The sequence below is a fragment of the Protopterus annectens genome, chromosome 9.part0, assembly GCF_019279795.1.
Source record: "Protopterus annectens isolate FY-2018-M chromosome 9.part0, PAN1.0, whole genome shotgun sequence".
NCBI lineage: Eukaryota > Metazoa > Chordata > Ceratodontiformes > Protopteridae > Protopterus > Protopterus annectens.
Window position 1 is genome coordinate 1,062,152,588 of NC_056743.1, and position 24,828 is coordinate 1,062,177,415.

Genomic DNA, 24,828 nt, shown 5'->3' on the forward strand with positions numbered 1-24,828 from the left:
GATGAGTCAAATGCATATTTTATCCAAACGACTATTCATCTGACAGGAGATACCGTGAGGATTTTTATATTTGGTTTATCGGCTGTATAAGAAGGGGACATAGTAATGAGGTTAGTACAAGGGCAGAACTGTTTTCAGGACTGGCCTTAGGTCAACTGATGCCCTAGGCAAAAGGGCTCTCCAGCACCCCCCCCCCCACACCAGCCAGTGCCCCCATCCTGGTCTACCTATACCATCCAGATTACATTTTTCTTCCTTTTCCTCACAGTTTGTCTTGCTCTTTATTGTTTTTCTTGTATTAATTCAACAAAAAAATAAACAAATACTAGTGGCCTATGCCTAAGGCTGGCTATAACTGTTTTGCTGAAAGATACAATTTTATTGGGATTTTAAATTATAGATGTCTTAAGAATACAAGTTCATTGGTCCTTACTAGGCTATGGATCTGTAAGGATCTTAGGAAGCCTACCTTACATTCCAATGGCAGTGTTTGCCTATGTACTTTAAATACAAATAACCCAGAGATGGACAGAACAAGTACATGTCGGGACATTTTCATGTTGCCATTATCCATGAGGGACAAGGGTACTAATCCAAGGGTAAATTTGTGGTTAACCATCCATTCATCCAAATTACATTTGAATAGATTAAGAGAAGTACTTCCCTTCATGTGGAGTGGAAGACATTTTTATAGGAGAAGAATTCTCTATAATACATACTTATCTCTCCAACGTATTCTATTTATGTTGTAGAAAAGACTGACATCCCTTCAGTGTGTTTTTGCCACCAATAGACTTGCAAATGTGTAATAGGTTTGTCAGGAAAGGGTCTCTGGAGGGTCTATACATGAGGCAAAGCTCAACTTTCAGTAGGCCATGTTTGTTTATTTACTGATTTATTTTATTTTACATTTGTTGACCAGAGTGTCCGACTGAGCTTGAGCCTTTTTTCAGTGGAGGCCGAGGGAGAAAAGTTTATAAAAATAACATAAATGTAGGCATATTCAAGAAATTACAAAAAAAAAAAAATCGTACAGTTATTGTTGAATTATACAATACTATTAACAAAGAATGATAAAGTATAGTAAGTAATATGTTACAGTTTAGTAAGTTTGCTAATCTAAGGTTCAGTAGGCAGTGTATAGCATAAGATTAGGAAGTAACTTAAAAGGCATAGAATGTAAGTAGTTCAAGCTAAGTACCATGACTTAATTTGACCGCACTTTGTAGGTAGGTAGTGTGATGACAAGAGGGCCAAGGCCTTAAATTGTCCTGCATAGGCTTTAATATTTAAGCCCTTTATTTTCTTAGTCAGGAAGTGTTGCGGTCACTCCAGCTGTGACAACTGTTTGGGCAAGTACATACCAAATAGGCATTGTATTCAATAACAGTCTAATGAATGAGGAATAAAGAGGAATGATAACATCCCTGGACATGGATGCCATACCTTTAGGTAAACATTGTGCAATGAAAGAGGACTTCTTTACAACAGTGGATATGTGCTGATCAAAGGGCATTTTTTTGTCAAAACAGATAGGATCAATATTTAGGGTTGTGTTGTCAATGTTACATTTGCAAAGGTAGTCCATAGTTTTGGCACTATCTACTTCTCTGCTATAGGCCCAATTAGAGGATCATGGTGTCCCATGGGGAGTTTATGACGTCACCAAGTCTGCAATCATCTGTGAACTTGGCCAGTCACAAACCCTCTCCAACCTGTCCTATTTATGTTGCAAGTAAAATTTGGATCTTTTAGTCTAGTAGTTCTGATGCTGTTTGTTTTGCACAATCACAAATCAGCAGCATCAGAACTATTAGATTAAATGACCTGAATTTTGCTTGCAACATAAATAGGAGAGGTTGGAGAGAGAAATTTTTCTCAGAGAATTCCCATTATCTGAAACAAGCTCCCCATCCATGTGAAGCAGAATTCCACCCTATCCCTATTTAATTGAATGCTGGACCAATGGATGGGTAATGCAAAATTTAACCATGGTCTGGCTCCTACAACTCTGATGGACAGAGGCAGTCAGTAAATCACCCCCTATAAATCAAATATAAATCAAATTTGTGGGTCACATTTGGGTTGTACTGCTAGGCTTTTAAGGGCCCTAGTGTTCATTAGCCTAATATACACCTATGAACCCTTAACATTTGCCTTGACCTCAGAGAAGTGAATGCCAAAGAGGAGTGGTTGAAGGACTTAATCCTTGGGTACACCACTAGTGACTAGCCTTCTGGAAGTGGAACCACCCACACTTATTTCTTGGGTTCCAATTGTGAGCCAATTTGGTATCCAACAAGGTTATCTTGGAGAATTTATCTATGGTACCTGAATGTGGGATGGTGATGAATGCCTTTGTGAGGTCTAAATATGCCATATGTTGCCCTCCATTACAGCAGTAACTTTTTCAAAGACGACAAACAGAAGAAGGCAAGATATGCTGTTGAATCTGAAATGGCTAGGGTTAAGAATCTGTACTACATCCTTATTTATTAATTCCATAATGATCCTTTACATAGCTTTACAAAAGAGGACGGTCAGGCTTATGGAACTATAATTACCAGGGTCTGCTGGAGCCCCAACTGCGTACAAGGGAAAGACTGCTGCTGTCTTCCATTCATCCAGCATGAAGCCTGTTTTGAAGTTGATTTTGAATAGCCTGTGTGGGATGTACGGAGGTACGACAACTCATGTTGCAGGCTGACCTGTAGAGAGACTGGTATGTTGTCTGTCCCTATAGCAGTAGTATTCTTGACCTTAGATAGAACCTTGAGGACTTGTTTTGGGGAGATTTGGAGAGAGTTTAGATGCAGGTATGTGAGCTGAGAATACTGGAGGGGAGATGGGATGAAGCATGAGCTAAATTTATTTTCTAGTACACTGTCAATGTCCTCTGGCTTAGAGTATGTGAGATCCTTTACTACTATCTCTACAAAGTGCTGGGCATTGTTTCTGAGTTTTCTAACATAGTTAAAATAGCCACCTGTGTGGCTATTTTAATCTCATATCTGACTCTGGCTGATCTGATCAGGGTCTGGAGTACTTTTGTACAGTTTAGCATGAGTGTTTTGACATCTTGAAAATTAAATTTATTTTTGTACACAATGAGTATTTTTCTTTTATTATAAAGTCTGTTTTAGGGTTCTACCACAGGGTTTATTTTTGAATTTGGTGTATTTATTTCTAAGGAGGACAGGTGTCTTATGCAACTATTTACATGTGCCAAAAAAGGATTCTGCATAAGCAGTGAGGCTGTCATGATGGATGGAGCTTTTGAATTTAGCCAGTTCTTCTCTCAGTGTTAGTAGATTAGTGTTTGCATAATCTCTGAATACTGAAGTACTGGAAATTGCTTCAGGCTTATGGTGAATGTGGTCTGATTTGACTACAGAGGAAGTTATAATTGATAGGTAGCAAAGCTGCCCCAAATTAGCGAGGACCGAATTCACGATTCCGTCATACATGGTTGGGTGCGACTAACTAGTTTGAACTGATAAAGTACTGAGATTTCTGTGCATACATATTGGAACATGTATAAATCTCTCAGTTTATGGGTGTGTGGGGGTAGCTGAAGTCTCCTAGAAGAATAGTGTCTGGCTTAATACATAGGGACTCCATACTAGTTAAACATGTGGTATGTCCAACTGTGACACAGAGGGCATCCTACAGTTAGCTATGATATGATAAGGGGTTTTGTTAATAGTAAGTTGGATGTGGAGGAATTCGAGGTTGTGATATTGTTTAATGAGTTTGGAAATGATTTTTTTTATGAACATACACAGCTTTCAACTAATGCAGTGTGCCTGAATGTGAGATAGGAAATGGCCCCTTACACAGATGGAATGATTTAGTTGGTTTTAAACCAGGATGTTGTGATGATGCATATGTCTGTATTTTCTAGGGTAAAACATGCTCGTAGGGGAGTGAAATTTTTTGTTAGGGCTTCTAGCATTAGGAAGCAATACCTTAACATTGCCCAGATTCTATTTAATGTTGCAAACTTTAGAAGAGTGTGACATGGCCTACAAAAGGCACAGTGGAGGTGGGCAACTACTTAGCCAATACATAAAATCCTTGGGGGAGAGGTGCAATCCATTCCTGGCAAAGCAGGAAGGACTGTATACCATTTCTTCTTAGGCTGATATATACTGTACCTCACTTGAACAACACCAGAAGCTAAGACAATTGTTGGAACCAAACATTTTTTGTTCATATTGTATCATTCTTAGTGATGGTAGGATGCTGCTCAAGGCTAAGTACATACCAGCCTCAGACACACATTCCAAGAGCTCGATCAGGCCTTAGTCCAGGGAGGTACATTTCAAGTCATTTACACCAAGCACTATGACTGTGACTCTTACTTTGCACAGTTGTGTGTCTCAGTATGGAGTCAGCTATGACTATAATAATGGATTGTGTGGAAGTTTTCCCTATGGGTTTTTGAAATGAGTCAGTGTGACTCATAGACGTACATTTCATAGCAGGTGCTGCTTCTGCTGTGTGCTTGTGAGGGTATTTGTTTCTTACATTAATTTGAGGAGGCCTTTGTGGTTTGTCTAGGTTACTTTTAAGAGCCCCAGCATACGTAGGTCTACGTGTTTGGTCTGACTGTGTCTGTATTCTTTAGTGTGGTGCTCACAGCCTGTTTGTTATTTTTCATAGCTTCATCTGAGAGCTTTGCCTCCAATAACATTGTATAACTATCTTTTCACAAAATGTATTCTAAGATTTAAGTAGTCGGTGATTGTCAGTAAATATGAGACAATTGCTACATTGCCTCTGGATGTCCATTTCAACCAAGTAGGCTACAGAGATTGCTGGAAAGTACAAATCCATGCTTCAGTACTTAATCTGGGCTGTAGGAAGAAATGTGTTTATGAGGTTTGGCGCTGAATTACTGGAGGTAACAAATATCTAAAACAAATAACTTAAGTCTATACACAAAGAGAAACACCACCTAGCACAAAGCTTTCTGTCTAAAAATAAAAAAAAAACTAACTTTACATATGAACAGTAAAATGCCATCTAGCTCAAACAAGGGCTTCTTTGCGCAACTACTGACTATGTAAAGTACAATGGAATTGGGTTAGTAGGTTTTACAGAGAAAGTTATGATGAGGGAGTAGGGTGTATGGAGAAAGCTAAGGCATACTACCTGGGTCTAGGCTGTGCAATGTACTGATCCCCTGTGCTAAAGTACATTATTTGTAACAGAGAAAATAAGAAAAAGCTGAGTGGAGAACACCAACGAATAACAAGCCTCAATAGAAAGCAAGTCCCAGAACTTGCCTGGAAACCTTCTGCCACCAGAAGCAATAAACTCATTTCAGTAAAAATTCACCGATTTAGCCACTTAATAGGTTAACCTAGCGGGATAAATAGTGGTGATTTAGCTATTGGCTACTACTAGTGCTGATCTCACTGCATAGTTACTCAAAAATCAACGTCTCTTTGCTGCTTTTCTCACCAGAATCAAAACAGCAGCACAAAACGCAATGAATTGGGGATGGAGTGGTTTGTTGAATTTTTGCACCAAAAAGGGATACAGCGAGATCATATTAATTTTTATGATAATCTATTGGAGATGTTGCTAAAAAAAATTACCTTGTCTTCAAAAAAAAGTTGTACTTAAAAAGTAAGGGTATTGCTATGGGTTCACCGTGCAGGGGTCTGATCGCTAATATTGTAAAGGTCCAGTGGGAGAAGAAATATTTGTTCCATTCAGAATTCTTTTCCCATTGTAGATTTTATACCCAATTCCTGGATGATATGTTTATCCTCTGGGACGGGGACAGAGAAGACATCCAGACATTTATCGAGTACATTAACACTACTAGAGTTTATAAATTTTACACATGAATGCAACAATGACCAGATTGCCTATCTCGATATCCTCTTGATGAAAGATATAACAAATCAGATGTTTGTGTCTGAAATTTATAGAAAGTCCATTTATTAGAACAGTTTCCCTCACTTTGCCAACTATCATCCATAAAGACAAACTGCATGAATAGTGACAGCTTCTGGGATGAATGTCAGAGGTTGAAGTATATATTTAAAGTACGAGGGTACCCAAATGAGTTCACTGACAACTTAATATATGAAGTCATAATCGAAAACAAAAGATATTTAATCCAAGTTTGGAAAATAAGAAGGTTATCTTCCACAAAAATGGGAACTGGAGTAAGGAGATTGAGTCTACTACTACCCAGACTTCAACCACACCCCAAAATCAGAGGATTTTAAGTGTGCCTTTATTACCAGTTTTTCAACTGATAGTATGAAGATAAAGAACATTTTGGCAAAAAATTGGCCCATCTTAAGAAGTGATAGGGGGATAATCAAAAATGTTGGCTCACGTCCACATGTGGTATGGTATATAAAAGGGTGAGGAATTTAAAGGCAATGTTTGAAAAAAAGGTGAGCACACCCAAGATAATTATTAACACCAACAACCCTGGAATGTTCAAGTGTGGGAATTGCCCTCAATGTCAACATATTCTTAAGAAGGATGGTTTTATCTCCACCGATGAAATCACAATTAGAAACCACAAAATGGCTGGTATACTGTGTACGTTGTTCAGCATGTACATGCTTTTAAATTGGTAAGACAGAGAGAACACTTGGGGAGAGAGTCTATGAACATATTATGACATTAAAAAACAAAAAAATACAAGTGCACTGTTAAACATGTACAGCAAAACCCTACCCATTGTTTTAAATTCATCATACACAAACAAATTACAGTTAATGAAAAAGGGGGACCTTGAACGTCAACTCTTGAAAAGCGTGAACTGTACTAGCAACTTTATTTGAATGCTGATCTCCAGCCAGGTTTAAATGAAACTTGTTTATTAAAATTAAAGGCTCAATGGAGAGTAAATGTATTTAAGTTGTTTTTTAATGAGGAGCAACATTCAATGGTGAGTGAACTTATGTTTATAAAAGCTAATTTTTATGGGGTGGTGCTAGGCTGGGTTCCATAGTGGGGCATCTGGAGCCTGGTGGTTTGCCCCAATGAGAGTCAAACCTTGCACCTTTTGCTCGTGGGGTGGATACCTTGACTGCTAACCTAAACTCACAGCAGTGTGAGTCATTCAAGTTCTGTAAACTGCTATGAAGTAAAAGTGCTTTATGAATTGGGTGGAGCTTGTTGGAGGCTTAAAAATCATATCTTTTTTTTAAGTGATTTTTATTGGTCTAAAATACTTTTTAAGCATGGGAGTAATTTGTCTGATGAAGTCTTTCACACAAACAGACAAAAGCACTCATCATTTTATGTATAAATGAAAGGACTGGATTTTAAATCTATGAGCAGTGATTTTAAAAAACGTTTTTAAGGGAATTTTCCTTTAGGTAGAATTCCCGTAGCTAGAAAAGTTATTACAAAAAATGGAAAATGCATACAGTTCCTATATTCAAAGAACTTTTAAATTTATGAGCAATACCATGTAAAACTGAAAAGTGATCAGAATAAGAGCTCTCAATCATACTAAGACTGCTAATTGTTGGGATGGCCTTGAATTGTTGCTACTGAAATACCAAGACTCTTAATGTGTTAATTGTATAAGATCACCTTGATGATTCAATGTATTCCTAACATTGTATAATGGTTTGTGATACTGAATTTCTTAATTTCTGCGTGTATATAGTGTAAATATGTTAAATTAATAAAAAAAAATTAAAAAAAAGAAAGAAATAATGAACTGGTTTCCTTAGTCACTGAAAAAGATAAGAAATGCAGAAAAAGTTATTTTATTTTGCACAACTACCAATAGTGCATTTGTTTATCCTGCAGTCAGCCACATTTATGTATTTTAGAACATTTATTTAGTAAATCAGGAAAAATCCACAAAGCTAAAGTTATGCATCCTAGAAACAAATTAGTGTCTAGAAGAAATGGGAAAAGAGATACTTTGTAAGGAATGGTAAAATTTTAAGGATTAAGACCTGTAGAAAAATGAACCAAGACACGAAAAATTACAACTGATAGCTGTTCAAAAGGAAGAAGGAATGGATGAAAGTTTTCACTCATAAGGTGTAAAAAGAGCCAAGGACATAGGATATAGTAAAGGGGCACTTGTCAATAAAATTAACTAATAAAAAAAAAAAAAGGCATGATAATGTCCACACATCCCAGAAAGTGGTGCAGCAGTACTTCTAGGAGGGCTTCTAAAGAGTAACTTGAGACAGTGAAAGGGACAGAACACTGAACAATGGAAAAAAAAGGCAGGAAATCTTGCCTTCATCTTGCTCAAATTATCTTCCAATTAAAGATATAAAGTACTAGGGCTGTAGTTTATTGTAACTAGTTATATAGGTCTCATTAAACCTCACGGTATTAAACCAGGTGATCCAATTCATCTGTCTAATAAATGCTCATGCCTAAGGGAAACATTTTTCTGTGTTGTCACAACCTATATAAACATTTATAGATTTATAAGAAATCTGTTTATTACAGTTCTTTGCAAATAAAAACACTCTAGAAAACAACCATGAAGTAACATTCATTAGTTCAGGACCATGACCAGAATGCAAAGCATTCAATAGAATGTTTTGGGGTTTTGCTACATGCTTTTCATCAAGGGATCAGGTAACAGTATTGGCCAGAATCAAGGGAACATGCCAAAGACTAACAAATAATGTTGAAATTCTGAAATTAAATATGGAAACAGATTCAAAAGTAATTTCCACAGACACTTTGCTGCACTTATACCCCATATGCAGGGGCCATCACTTTCCTTTTTGAGATATATATGAGGCAAGAGTAATCAATTATGCCTTTTCAAATATTCTGTTTTAGAATTTCACATGAACCATATTATAATTTTCAGGACTAGCCCGGCCAACATCAAAAGCAGTGTTCTGTGCTAACTGTTTTCACAGCATACGTGGGAACAATAGTATTTATGGTATCAAGTCTGGAACTGAAATGCAAACCAGTAATAATACCGTTAATGTTGCAAAACATCACAAATGGGCAACAGTATAAGAATAAGACTGTGAATGAAATGTTAAGTGCTGGGTTATAGACGGATCCTACATAATATGCCATATACAAGAGAATAGTCCCACAATAGCTGCTCCATACCATGAAAAAATAATGCTTTGAATTCTAGACAATCATGCAGCACTCCCAGAACTGATGATCAACAGCATCTGATCACTGAAGCTAGTCATTGACCCTGCACCGTGTTCAAATAAATCAAACAGAAATCACATGCAGGTAAAACGGAATGCACTTATACTCTAATCAAAAGCCAGCTGGAAAAAAATAAATATATATTAAATTTTCCCAAAGGTTGTTGTTAAGACAAAGTCTTAAAATATGTTGGCTGTGCATGTTTTGCCCAAGTCGTATTCCTTTAAGCGACTTATGCCTGAAATTTTACAATATGGATGGGAACTGTAGTGGTAGACAGCAAGAGAACAACAGAAGAATACTTGAAGTACATGGTGGGGTCCGCATGCACAGAACATAGAAACCTGTGCCCTGAACAACAGAAAAACACAAAGAAAAAACAGTTAAGCAGTGCTTTTTTGTTTTGCTTATTTTGCAAATAAGCACTTACAAGCTTGAAGTAATACTTCCATGTAGTTTACACTTAAGCAATTTGGTCTTAGGAATTCAAATGGAAAACAGTAAATCCAGAGCATTTCTGAATAAGTAACTCACTGCATACATAAGTTTAGTCAAATGTTTGTCTTCAGCAAAGGTGCTAAATTCACAGACCAGAAGAAGGCAGTTGTTAAAATACTGCATGTTGTGTGGTCTCAATTTTTGGCACCACTGTATGTAGCAATGCTTAGGAACATGAACAACTAAAAAACATTACTGATGTCAAGGCAGCACCTGAAACCCTAAAAGCCCAGTACCCAAGGAGTCAAACTCTAAGAGTGATCACAGGAAGAATGGCCCAGAGCATACAGAATGGTAATACATCCCTTCAACCATCACAACAAGGGTCTGGGAAGGTCCAGGCCAATGGACATCACAAAATAAAAATACCACTCCTGGTACAAAAACATTTTTATTAAATTAAAATGATTTTCCTGTTTCCATCTGTTTTTTTTACTTTGAGTATGCTGTTAATGTTTTATTTATATGGTTAGGAACTGCTGTAATGAAACTTTTGACCTCTAATGTGAACAGTGAATGTCGCTTGTACAGAAGACTAATTACTAGCCATGGAATCTAATGTTACCAACTCTACCTAGCTTACAAAACAAAAGATATATAGAAACTCTGTTCCTGGGTTTGGTTACCTCTGGTATAAATCTGAAGGGAAATTAAAATATTCTCAGTAGAACCCACAGATGTTGGATAAGCTTTAAAAAGGTACGGCGTCTGCAGTTTTACTTGCATTGTTTCGTTAATTGATCAGTGTACACTAGAAATGCACTGCTGTTAAGAACCCACATATTTATTTACTATGCTATGTGACTGAATGGAAGTGGTTTACCAGGTGATCTGCTAGCATCTGAATGCTCATCAGATGAGTAACTGTGCTGTGAGTGCAGAGAAGACAATCTGAGATTCCGTAATCTGGCTGAAGTCCTTCGCACTGGAGGCTAAGAAAGAAAAAAAAGTGATTACTGATTAAATTAAATTTTATTCCCTCAATTGTACATAACCGCAATTGAAATCAGTTGATAAAAACAAACAATATTGTAAAACATATGAACCACTTAAGACATTCAAGATGAAGCAACATCCTCCCCCTGAACAGCAGCAAGAGGCAAGGAAGATGCTATTCTGAAAAATTCATTACTCCAGCTGATGACACTGTCAAGCCATCCATCTGAGTGATTGTCATATCACCATGCAGCCAAAGCATAGAAGTGCCTGACAGTATGTTTTTCATCCACTAAAACAAATGAAAAAACCATCAAGGATGAATGGATGCTGCAACTCAAGGAAAGGGGTCACACACTCAAAATTATGCCAGCCCCAATAATGAAGGGTCAGTCACCAAGTTTATTTTAACATTTTCTACTGTAGGAAGCCAAAGAGGAATGATTAAGAAACAATTTGAAATTTGCAGTCTATTTTTTCCTGGTCTTTAAAAGGAAAAAGGTCACAGGGCAATTTCTGACAATGATTTCACTACCTCTGGATGATACAAAAACAATTCTGATATCTGTGTAACACCCCCCTCTCCCAATTAAGGGATGGAAGACCAGTATGGAATTTAGGGTAAACATGGTATTACTCTACATTCCCACTCCTACACAGACATGTCTTCAGATTTCACCAGGATGAGGACTACATAATTATGGCACTGCCCTTTAGTTTATTTTTGCAGCTCAGATTTCATTTCTTTGTAATTGTACACTTGCCATACTTATAAAATATTGTGCATTTGTAAAATAAGCGAATTAAAAGACAGTAAAGCAAAAGCAAATATATATCTGATCACCAAACAACCGCTGAAATAACTCATGCATATAACACACGTTATTATCAAAACCATTTAGAGCAATGTAAATCTGTGCAGCTCTGTAGATAACATTCTTTTGCAAACAAAGCTGAATACAAGCATAGGTGCCGGAACCTGTTGAAGACTGGGGGGTGATCTAAAAAGGGCAATTTTTTAAAACTATTTACTACAATGACACAGGTTCATTTAGAGGACTTTCTAAGCTTAGCCAGTTTCCTTTTTGGTGCTTGAATTAACATTTCCTGACTGATCTTACCTATCCCACGGCTAATAATTGTGCATTAGCCCTAGTGAGAATAACTGTGATTATACCATAGATAATTTGAGGGGACCCATGTAAGGGATGCAGCATTTAGGAATTGCCTCTATTCATTACTGGCATGCAGGTCAATTCTGGGGTACATTTTCTATAACCCATCCTTAGATCCAAGTTGCATTTGAATATGGACAGGGGTGAGCTTTCTTTTCTTGAATGGATAGTCTGTAACCCCCTGCCGCTCCAGCAGCAGCCCCTCCCCAGCCACTCCAGTGTTCCATTACTTGGCTATTTCTCCTCAGTTACCATAAACACCATTCAAACCTGTCCATGCATACTGTTGTCTTACTTACTACTACAATGATTACAGAAACTGAAGTAAAATAGCACAAACACTAAGCCATTTGCTAAACAAACAATACAGTCTCACAATGAAAACAGACTTAGCATGAGCAGTAAACTTCTCTGCCCTTGAAACTCACATTCATTGAAATGGCATGAAAACCCACATTCATTTTGTATCTGGCCAGTGGAGGACTACGCTTACTTCTGGGTTGTTTTCAAACCACAGGCTCCTTACACATTTTTAGGGCCATGCACACATGCATGCGTTCTTTGATTCACCTTCCTGATTGTATTCAGTTATATTCCTTGTATAATACAGCACCACTTGTTAGAATATGTTTTAAATTTGTAGTTTTGAACAGTCTTTTAGTAAGCAATGAAACAAAATGTATGAACCAATAATGACAAAACTAACAATTTCAGAAAATTTAAACCATAAAAGGCCACTCAAACTTATTACAATCCACCAGTATCAGTAAATATGCAAAATCTCTGCAGAAGTCATCTAAATAATTCCACATTAAACGCATGTGTAACTAATGAAGAAGTTGCTGCTTGCAAACAACTTTATATTTTATTGTTTCATCTGCAAATAAAGTGCCTGTTGCCCTTGAAGAACAAAATGCCTGTTACATTAAAAAATGATAAGCTAGTAATATTGCAATAGAGAATGGATGGCAAACTGACAACAGGTTCATAACTATTAGGTAACTCCTCCAGAGGAGGACATTCACAGGACTGCAGCATCCACTCCCTTTACAGTACAACACATGTCGTAATACGTACAGTATCAGCAATCCATCTGCATACTGTGGGAGTAGAACCCACAGCGTTCTGCATCAAAAGCAAGTATACTACCTGTTTTGCTAATAACAATGTAAGTAGACTTGGCATAAGCAGCCCCAAACTTCTCTTCCCCTGAAGCTTTCAGCTCCTTGTAAAATCCTCATTCAACTCCTTGAGTCACAAGTGGTGGTACAGGTAGAGAATTCAGGCTCTTGTCTCTTGTACCTAAGGTACAAGGTTTGAGCCTGAGTAACACTAACCACCAGGTATACCTAATTGAGGCATCACACACACACACACACACACACACACACACACACACACACACACACACACACACACACACACACACACACACACACACACACACACACACCAGCAGAGCAGCATATAAAACAATCAACACACACAAAATCCCTCCAGCAGCATATATCAGCAGAAACATGATCCCAACAGCATAAGCTTATATCAGCGGAAACAAAGCAAATTCCCCCAGCAAAAATGGAATACTTCAAATCACAATAACTTTGGACTTCATATGTGTAAGCCCCCATTTTCAGACATTCCAAAAACTTTCTCCACAAGGACAACTTAATCAAAATTAAAACATTATCTGCCATTCTTTCCTGCTGGATATAAATCAGTACTGCCCTGAAAAAAAAATTGTATCACATGTTAATTTTAAACTAAACAAACTATGAAGCCCTGCAAACTGCAATACAGTCATCCAACCTGTTTAGATGCGTTACAGAGTCCATTTGCAACCATTATTGCAGGAAGACTGTGATACTCTCCGATTATGGATTGTACAATATTCATTTGTGCATATGCAAAACACTTTTCCTTTCAACTTCAGTCCCAAAAGTTTGCTGTAGTATACCCACTTACCCCATGTGCATCCTTGAAATAGCAGCTACCATTTTAACCTTGATAGATGATTTCAGGAAAGACACCCTTGTCAATGGTATGCTCAGCCTTGCATTTGATCCTGCTGAACTTGGGGTCCTCGGAAAAATCGTTGCAGCTGAGGTGACCTGAATCCTGACACCTTTGTTACCAATGATTCAACAGTGGTTGCCATTCACAGTTCAGCCCAGGAAAACCAGGTGGGGATGGAGATAGGCGTGTCACAGCACCTGGAAACTGCAGCACTGGACTAGCTAAGTTACCAGTGGGATGATACACTTGGTCCCTAACAGGAATACTAACAGGCTTGTCTCTGTCATATCATGTTATAATAGCCAACAACCTAGGGATCATATTTATTTTTTATTTATTTTACATTTGTTGACCGGGCTAGTCCAGCTGGATACATGTCCATTTTCAGCATATGTCAGCAGAAACACAATCCCAGCATATATCAGCGGAAACAAAACAAAATCCTCTCAGCAGAAACACGCTAGCATAAGCATACATCATTGGAAACAAAACAAAATCCCCCCAGCAGCATATATCAGCATCTCCCTACCTGCAAGAATGTCAGAGAAGAGTAGGAGGCAAGCAGGCAACAGCTGTAAGAATGCCTGGGAAAAAGCTTAAGAGCAGGAGGTATTTTGTGCTTTCAATCTGCATTGGTCGGGCAACGAAGTTTATTAAAATTTTGCGCTTTCAGTTTTGGCGCGAAGCACACATGTATGGGTCTTCCTTAAAGACGCCACCATAGAGTTTTTGTTTTTTCAATTGTTGAAGGCTAGAGTGCTAGACAAGACAATATGGTCTTGTAAAAGTGGGAGGCACTCCCTCCCCTTTGCTGTATGGTTCCAGCGCCCTTGAATATAAGATAGTATGCATTTAACACTTAACACAGCGCATTAATACTCCAATAAGAGAATTGACATTTAAATTAAACTGGTAAAAATAATGGTTAAGCTGATGCTTAAAAATATTCATTTGTTAAACAGACGTGACATGTATGAATTCAATGAGGCAATGAATACATAAATTTTAAAACTCCTCTGTATATCCCAGTAGTCAATCAACATTATGTACCAGACCTGAAGACATTTAGGGGAGGAATTCACAACCTTTCAGGTAATATGGTTTTGCTGCACTGAATATATTCAACCATCTTGCCCCCAAATTAAGTGAGGCACAGCATCAAATGCATAGAAATCACAACTACCAATACCCAGTTTAAGCTATTAGATGATGATAGAATTTGAGGGAAAAAAAAAACTTGCCCAGAAAGATATCTCCTTTCTGTGGGTACTCTTTCCTACAACGGTGTCCACAAAATGCAGAACTGCTTCAGAAATAAATGCTCTACATTACACAGTAGGGTACTTAAAGCAAGACATTTCAAGTGAATGAACCCATAATAATTTAGTGGGTCCAAGGAAAGATGATACTAGAAAGGCTTGGAACATGACATGTCTATTAATTATAGGAGGGCTGTTTTAGTTTATACTTTCCCTGAAGTTTGGGGCAACAGCAACTTAGATTCATTTGGAAACAGGTGTAGGTATAGGAACACCCATGAAAGCTTGCAAATGTCTTCATCTGTGTACAAAACTTTAGGAAGGATATTCATATGCAGAACACTGTAGCCCACAGTTAAGGGAGTCTGTTAGAATCATAGGAGGTTATCAGGCTATCGACCCAGAGGTCATTTCAAGCCTAGCCATTTCACCCCAATGTAATACCACAGATAATCTAGTCAATACTCAGGACTGTATTTAGTAATGACTGCCCATATCCAGGAGGGTTGTGAGCACTATCCCTGGTAAGAATTTACAGTACCCCATCCACTCATCCAGGTTCCTTTCGAACAGAGCCATAGAGGTACTCTGCTTCACATAAAGTGGTAGCCTATTCCAAAGACATTGCAATTGCTGGGAGACAAATATGTCCCTCCAGCACATCCTATTCAAGTTGCAGGCCATATTTAGGTCCCTGGAATGGGTAAGCTCTAGTCCCATTTGATTTACGGATGTCAGCAAATTAATTAGGGTTGGGTCAGAGATTGATCTGTAAGCCAGGTACAAGTCTCCTCTAAGAAGTCTACTGATATAAAGTACAGCAACAGGGACTTTAGTTGGTCTGTGTAAGGCACGTGTTGCAGTCTCTTGGTCTTTTTTTATGAAACCTCTGAGGTCTCTCCAATTGTTGTAGGTGCTTTGTACGCTACCTGCCAAAAGGGGCATTATACTCAGTTATGGGCCTTATTTGTGATGAGTATACCTTTGCTCTACAGGTGATGCCTCTGATAATCAAGTGTGCTATGTAGAACTCTTTCCTTACTACAGTAGACACAAGGTGGTCAAAGTTAAGGTCACAGTCTACTTATGATCCCAGATTCCTTGCCACTTCTTAGTTACATAGGGTATTGTTGATAATTTGATAGTAAGAAGGGAAACTATTTTTACCAATTTCTTTATATTCAGTTTGAGATTGTGACTAAGACACCAGTCGCTGGTCTGCATAACACCCTTATGAAGTACACTGACATCATTTGGGGATTCGGTAAGTGCACCCAGTTTGCAATCTTCTGCAAACTTGATCAGCCACAGCCCTTTAGTGTTGGCCTGAAATTCTGAGAAGTATATACCAAACAGTAGGGAGCCCAGCACTGACCCTTGTGGCACACCGCTGGTGACAGGTCTGCTAGTTAATGAGAAGGCACCCACACTGACAGTGTGTGACCGGATTGTGAACCAGTTGGCAACCCATCTTACAACAAAGGGGTTTACATTCAGTTTCTAAGTTTATCAGTAATGCCAGAGTGTGGGATTGTGGCCTTTGCCAAGTTGAGGTATGTTATGTGCACAGATTTGCCCTCATCAATGGCCTTGGTCACATTTTCAAACAAATCCACCAGGTTTAACAAGCAGGATTTGCCCTTGACAAAGCTGAATTGGATCATATCCATTGTCTTTATTTATGAGGTCCACGCTGATATGTTTCATGGCTTTACAGATGAGGCTGGTCAGGCTTATGGGCTATAATTCCCAGGGTCTGTTGCTACACCACTGTTGCTGTTCTCCAGTCCAGAGGAACAAAGCCTGTGGTTAGGCTGTGATTGAATAGGGTACTTAATGTTGATGCTAGTCATGTTTTCATTTGTTTAGAAGACAGCCTGGGATGCCACCTGGCCTCACAGAGGCTGTGTTTTTGCCTTAGACAAGGCTTTAATGACCTGCTCTTTGGATAGGTAGGACTGGGGAGAAGTTGGGGGCAAGGTTTGTGATAAGTTTGGAGGGGATAAGGAAGTGAAATATTTGCCAAATCTGTCTGCTAGCAGGTTTTCTATCTCTGTGGTATCACTGTGTGCGTGTGTGCATGTGTGTTAATTTTAGACACTAGTTCAGTATATGCTTGGATCCTACCTATTAGGCTACATATGTAGTTGTAAAAGGCCTTATGGTTATCCTTAGCTGTGATTGCTAAATTTTAGTTACCCTTAGAGCATTTGACATGTTGTCTTATTTGCCTGTTTAGGCAGAGTAGGGTGCTTTTCCACTGTTATGGCCTCCTCTTAGTTTTCTTAGACAGCAACCTTTTGCGTTTGTTCTAAAGTTTGTTGATGCTAGATGTCCACGAGGGTGGCTTGTTTTTACTTGGGATTCTGGCTTCGATTCCCACTGGAACAGCAGAGTCTATACACTTATACAACTGATTGTACAGGGCATCAGTGTAAGCTTTAGTGTAGTTTCCACTTCCAGCTGGGGGAAGGCATTCATTTCTTCTCTTAGTTTACTTTCATGTTTTTTAATCTGACTTCACCCATTAGGAGTTCTGGTGTTAGTGCCAGTTCAAGGACGACTGATTTGTGGTCAGATTTGACTAATGATGGTCCAACAGTAGCGGTGATGCATCCGTTTGTCATGTTAGTGAGGACAAGATCTAGTATGTTTGTTCCTCTTGTTGGGGTTTCAATAATTTGCTCCAGGGCATTTGAGTTAAAGTCAAGAAACTTTTGTTCCAGAGAGTTAGGGCTAGAGTAGGTTTCCCAGCTGATGGTGGGATAACTGAAATCCCCCATGACCAGAGTGTTTGGCAATATTAGGACTGACTTCAGTTTGGTCAAAAAGGCGTCATGCACATCAAGATCCATGGAGGGGGATCTACAACTAGCTATGACTTGACTAGGGATTTTACCAACAGTAATTTGAACTTGGAGCAACTCCATAGAGTTGTCCAATCTAACTAGTCAGGCATTGGATTTATCCCTAATATAGATAGAAACACTGCCTCCTTTGGTTCTCACATGTTCTTTTTGTGTTCTAAACATGTGGAAGGCATTGTAGCCTTGCAAGGTTGGGATACTCTCTGTGGCCTTGAACCAGGTTTCTGTAACTGCACAGACATCTAATTCCTCCAGTGAGAAAAGTGCTTCCAGGGTGTGCAGTTTTTGCTTTAAGTTCCTAGTGTTTAGCAGAATAACCCTTATTTTGTCATGGTTGGCAATTTTCATGCCAGCAATTTTGTTTTTCAGACCTTGCATAAGAAAGCCACTATGTGGGAGGCAAGAGTCTTTGTCAGTGGCCAAAAGCTTAGTGGTGCCAGGAGCAAGCTGTCTCTGGCAATGCACAAAGATAACCATGTCATCCCAGGATGACAGAAACTGGATCCTCTTTGAATGACACCAAAAACTATGCCAATTACTGAAATCGATCATTTTCTGTTTATACTGTGGCATCATTCTAGGTGAGGGTAATATTTTCAGGGCTAGGGACATACCTACCTGGGACACATACTTAGAGAGCTCAATCATGTCTCTCTTCCTATAATCTAGTGACATACATCTTAGGTCATTCACTCCAACATGAGCTATGACAGAGTCATAATGGTAATTGTTTCAGAGAGACCTGAGTGCATGCATGAACTGACGAATCCTGCCACAGGACAGGCAGCTGACTGTGACTTTCTCCTTATCTAATCTGGTGAGTGGGACATCTGTGTGTTTTACCATGGAGTCTCCAATGACAGGAACATTTGTTTTTTTTTTTTAAGTGTTACGCCTTAATGGCATGGTAGGTGAGACACTGGTGTTGCTGTTTGTCTTGGGTGTTGTGGGAACTGTGTTAGTTGTAGCAGTCTTTTGTTTTGGAGGTCTCTGGTGTTTCAGTAAGTTTTCTGAGAGAACCTTCATGCTGATTTATTTGTATGAGTAGTGGAGTTGACAATCTCTTCAGTGCTACTGTTCGAATGTGCTAGAGAGCAGGGATTCAAAATTCGTGGTATAGATACATCTCTTGCGCTCTGTACTAGAGTGAGTTATTAATAGAGGGTTGTCAGTGTACATGAGGCAGTTGCTACACTGCCTCAGGAGACCCAAGTTAAGCTGGCAGGAGAAACAAGGAAAGTCCAACTGTCCATACTAGGTTTGAAGAACTTAATCACAAAGGGGGTGCTTTCAGGACTGCTCTAGGAGGTGCTTTGTAGATGGGTATTTCTGATAGGGTTTTTGTCTGGTGGTTTAATAGATCACAGCTCGCTAGAATACTTTTTAGACCACAGATACACTAAAGACGAGGACATCACTAATGTATGACAGCTGTATCTAAGGGAAAATTTGTCAAAATTATCTGTCTTGCTATGGTGCACAATTTAGCGGCAGTGTGCAGTGCTGTGCGATGTGCAAATAATTAGAAATCCGCTTAAATACCAGAAGCTAAAAACTTAAAAAAATAAATAATAAAAAACTCAAAAAAACAATGAGGATGCTTACTTCAAACCCTAGACCAATCAGGTTCCAGCCAGCACACTTCTCTCACTAGCTCTAGCCATTATGACTATAACCGCAATGGGTATTTACAGATAAAAGAGAATTTCAGAATTGCAAATGACACCAAGAAACACAAAAGAGCAGTTGCACTCTAAGACAGTGAAGGAGATGTTTGCTTAAACATTATAGTCCAAATACAACCAGAAAAGTCTCAAGAGATATGCATTTCATAAGACAGTGAAATTATAGTCCTAAAGAAGGCAATGAGATATTTACTGTTATCACCATGTCACTTCTTTCAGCTTTTCCCTGTTAGGGGTCACCATAGCGGATCACCTGTCTGCTTATGATTGGCAGTGGAGTTTTATGATGTCGAGTTGCCAGCCCAGCGCCCAACCTTCCACGGAAGGCACACACATGCATGCACTCATGCCTAGGGCCAATTTAGAGTATCCAATCCACCTACATCATGTCTTTGGGATGTGGGAGGTAACTGGAGCATCCGGAGGAAACCCACATGACCACAGGGAGGACATGCAGACTCCGCACAGAAGGCACCCCAGCAGAGGATAGAAACTCTTGCTGTGAGGCGGCAACGCTAACTGCTGCACCACCGCAGCCGCCTACACCATGTCACTATAACTTACATTTTCAAATAAAATTTGCATTCTGGAAATGGAAAGGCTAACACTGAAAAAGTGGTACAACATGGCATCGTGGTTTACTGGTTTCCCATATAAGTGAATGAAGACTAGTTAATTCAGTTGTAACTGCTTAGCCACAATTGCTCACAGTTGCATTTTATCACAGACTAGCTCTAGAGTAAAAGTGAGATCACTGTTGGTGTAATACTGCTATGTACACTAATGGGAAATTTCTCCTCTCCCTACTATGCGACTCTGGAGTTAGTACATATACGTTAGGTTACTTTGGGTAATCTGCCATCCTCAAGGGTGGGGGATATAGTGGGATATCACCCAATTAAAGTTTATTTCAGTCTCTGCAAGCGGCTTGAAGGGGAGATGTGTTCTTGATTAGTTGTGACTGCGCAATAATTGCTTAAATGACTCATTTGCTTGAATGATTGCGAGTCAATCATTCATAGAGGGAAGTCTTTTTCCTACTGTCTTTTGCAGAACACAGCTTAACACAGTTGTTCTGGGCACTTTTTTCTTTACTGCTGAATCTGCATTGCTGTTACAAATAACAGTACTCTTGGTTTTACTCATGTCTTCATTCTGAATACCACTTTGGATTCTACCTCACTTCACCGTGACTTTATACTATGCTCCAGTTTGCTGTGAAAGTGTTCTGTGAATAGTTATGTCTAATGCAAGATTCTCTCTCTCCTTTGTCAAACTCCTGCTCTCTCAATCACTCATGACTTCACCCATACCAGGCAACACCCCATTTCTGATCATTTTATCTAGCTTCCTTCATCTGTCAACCAGTTAAAACCCTGTTGGCCTACATGTATCTTCTGAGGAATGAGTCAAGGGCAGTGGCCTGATAATGTGTCCTGCCCTTTTTAAACTGAATAAGGGTTATATATGAAAATGTCCCTGAGTTTAGGTCTTTTTACCCACATTACTGTAGGCTTTGTACAGGATTCTGAGCAAACATATTTGAGAGATATGTGATCGATACACACACACACACACACACACACACACACACACACACACACACACACACACCATTAATTTTTCTTTATTTTCTTCCACACTTGCAAAACTAAGCTTTTAAGGGAAAGAAGACTGGAAATCCCCTATTATCTGTTGCTGCAGTTACATTTGCTGCTTGAGGGTTTGTTTTGCATATTTTACTTTTCTCTTTTTATTTACAGAATTTTTAGTGTGTGACCTTTTTTGTCCTGATAGAGTAGAGGACAGCAACAGTCATCCTTCTGCATAAAGGGGGACTATCCACTGACCTGGGAAATTATAGACTAGTGTTATATATAAGCATGAAAGGAATAATTATGGACCTGTTTAATAATGACATAGGAAACCTCCAAACACTGGACCCAACCCAATTTAACTTTGTGAAGAGTAGTTCATGCCTACTGAATCTGGTGGATTTCTTTGAGAAAGTCATTAAGGCCATAGATGAGGGTAAAACAGTACGTACTACCTATCTCAACCTGGACAAGATATTTCACACAATTCTTCACCCAGGTATCATAAATAAACTCACAAAACTTGGCATAAATGCCTCTGTTACCAGATAGATAGCAACTGTCTCATGGACAAGACACATGTGGTTAAAGTGGGTGAATCCAGATCCAGTAAGAGTCTGGCTACTAGTGGTGTGCCACAGGGTTCAGTGTTGGGACCACTCCTGTTTGGAATATACTTCTCTGAAGTCTAGGCTAAAGTGGAAGGTATCTGGATGACACACTTTGCCTCTAGCTTGCAGTCACTGGCAATCAAGTAATCCCGCAGAGCTGCAGATATTCTTTAGGAGGGTCTAGATGAGACAAATGATGGTGCCAGAGCCATGGCCTAAACCTACATGCAAAAAATGCATTATAATACTCTGGGAATTCAAATACCCCTGCAAATTACAATAATACACCCCTAAGTGTAGACTCAGAGGTGAGATATCTAGGTACACAGACAAAGCCTGAACTTTGACCATCACGTGCCCAGAGTGGTGAGGAACTCCTTTTACGTGGCACAATGTATAAGTACGAGTATGTCATCCAGATCCAAGGAAATTACAATCCGGCTGTACTCAGCCCTCATTAGACCAATAATAGAGTACAATGCGCCATTTGACATGTACTTGACTAGACACTTACAGTAATTCCTCACAAAGAAAACACAGGATGTAAACATGTTCTATGCAGATAGAAAAAAAGTCCTATCCCTTTACTCTGTCTTCTACCAACTACTAAGGGGTGATGACCTATGCCTGACCTAAAAGGCATTGCCAAATCTAGCACTAATGGAGCCGCTACACATCTGCAAGTCAAACAGCACAAGGGTCACCTGATCCAGGGATCAAAACTTAATGACTCAAACAAAACATGCTGAAAAGACAGATATGAGTCTCAAAAATTGCCCCTTCTTTGGAACAGGCTTCTTATTCACATGAAGCAGACACCTTCCCTGGTCCTCTTCAAATGTATTTTGGATCGACGGATGGGGAATCACAAATTTACACATGGAGTATGCTTATGTCCTTTATGGGCAGGGGCACTCTGTAAGACATTCAATGCATAGGCACAAATCCATGCCATCCTCTTGCCCCTAGGGGCCATATATTGGGTAAAATTGGGTTATATTGGCTAGGTTTGTAAAGGCTCTTAAGCTGTTAGCCTAGTAATCACCAGGAACCTATGAACAAGACAGCACTCATTTGTTTTCAGTCTGTGCTTTACTGCAACTTAATATGGTGCCATGAAACAGCAGACTTGTTTCTTACCCAGTGATACCTGTATATTAATACCCTGTAGGAGAACACTTGTTCTCCAAAAGGGTATTCTCTGTATGTTTTGTACATTATCTAAGGGGATATATAAAGTGGAGCTAAATTTCTTTGGACCTCATGGAGATATCACAAAGGATAAATTATGCAAGTTCAAAGGATTTTCTGACTACAACAGGGACATGGCAATCAAAGCAGAGTTTATTGCCAACTTAAGTACCCACCTATATTCTTGCTGAGTAGGTGTGATTTAAGTTGAATGTTGTTATATGGTATGTGGTGATACTATCAGATTTACCAAATAAAACTATACTATAGATCTTGGAAATAAGAGCAAGTAAATGACTAACAGCAAGCATTTGCAATATCCAGCCCTTGCTGGAGAATCTGAATTTCTGAATTGGATTTTATAACTGCTCTCAGTTTGCAATCAATGAATTTGGTTAGCCACCGTCTTTTAGCATCACCTTTTGTGTCAGAGAAGGATCCAAATAGAAGGGGCATAGTCCTGTGGAAAATGCTGCTGAAGATTTTCTACTTATAACAAATAACCACAAACCTTAAAGTGATGTGTTCCATCAAGACAGCCATTTGCGATCTAATAAATTAAGTATGGACAAATGCTATGTTGGGAATGTTTGTCAATAATCCCACTGAGGGGGGATAATGCTGAAGGTCTTTGTCAAGGTCAGGGTAGAAAATTTGGATTGTGTACAGTCTTTGCCCTTAGTCACAATAACCCTTACAAAGAACTCTGCTAGGCTGATCAGACATGATCTGCCCTGTGAGCAAACAGTGAAGTAAGGTCACCTGTATCATTGCTTATTATTTCACCTATAATATGTTCTATAGCTTTGCAGATAGTGCTAGTGAGTTTAACAGGCCTCTAATTCCCCTGGGACAGTACAGGGACTGCCTATGCAATGGCATCATAAAAGGCATTCACCCACCTCCTGGATATAACCAGTGGTGGGATTCAGGTTGAATAGGTGATGGAGGGGGGGGGGGGGTTGACAGGACGCTCGTATTGCTTATCTGCAGAAACTGATAAAAATATCTGGTCTAAACCAATTTCAAGAAAATGTATGGAAGGGACGGGGGACAACAGAAAGGTAGGCTAGGGTGAAGTTCAAAGTCAGTTTTGATGCAAGAATGTTGGTAATGTCTACAGGGTCTGAGAAAGAGATACCACATGACAAGTTCAGTACAAGATTGTGAGTTACTTCTAACCATTTTAATATAGTTAAATAAATGACTTCTAAGATTTCAAATACAGTTAATGAAGGCCATGTGGTTATATCCTGAATTGAGAGCAATCCAAAGTTCATAGTCAGCCTTGCTTTTCCTAATGGTAAGCTTAAAGGTCTTATTTACAATTTTTAGATGTCTTTTGAAGTAGTGCATGTGGAAGGAGTTTTTTTTTATTCTTGTTCCTTTGTTTCTTGTTTATGTAAATCCAACCAAACGGGTTTAGTTCTAAACTTTTCATTATATTTATGCTGAAAAATATGAATGCCTCAAATATCTCTCCCAGTGGATCTGAAAGCATAATAGGTGCTGAACCAAGGAAGGAACAGAATGCTACCACTATACTGATACCATGTTTTTGTACTTACACAAAGGCTGTTGTTTATACGTGTTCAGAAGGCCTCAAGGTCAGCCATTCTGCAGTTCAGGATAATGTATTTAAGCAGTGCAATCTTGAGATTATGTGAATCAGAATTTGCTATGTCAGGTTACTCATTGTGTAAACTTTGCCTAAAAAAGGAACTAAGGAGATGGCAGAAGTTTTATGCAATATGTAAAATCTGAGTATAGTTTTTCAGATCTCTGCTGGTGTTTTTCCCCCCTCCCCCTATTTCTCTGTGTCTTAAGTTGGTATAACTGGTTTTACATCCT

General features: G+C 39.0%; 1 protein-coding gene across 1 annotated transcript in view; it reads right to left on the reverse strand.

The window, feature by feature from the left end:
- The window catches only part of VDR (vitamin D receptor), a 1,187,212-nt gene that overhangs the window by 194,926 nt on the left and 967,458 nt on the right, over positions 1–24,828 (reverse strand). Inside the window, exon 6 of the mRNA XM_044083873.1 lies at positions 10,466–10,574. Within this exon, the coding sequence (XP_043939808.1) occupies positions 10,466–10,574 (109 nt within the window). The remainder of the gene's footprint in view (positions 1–10,465; positions 10,575–24,828) is intronic.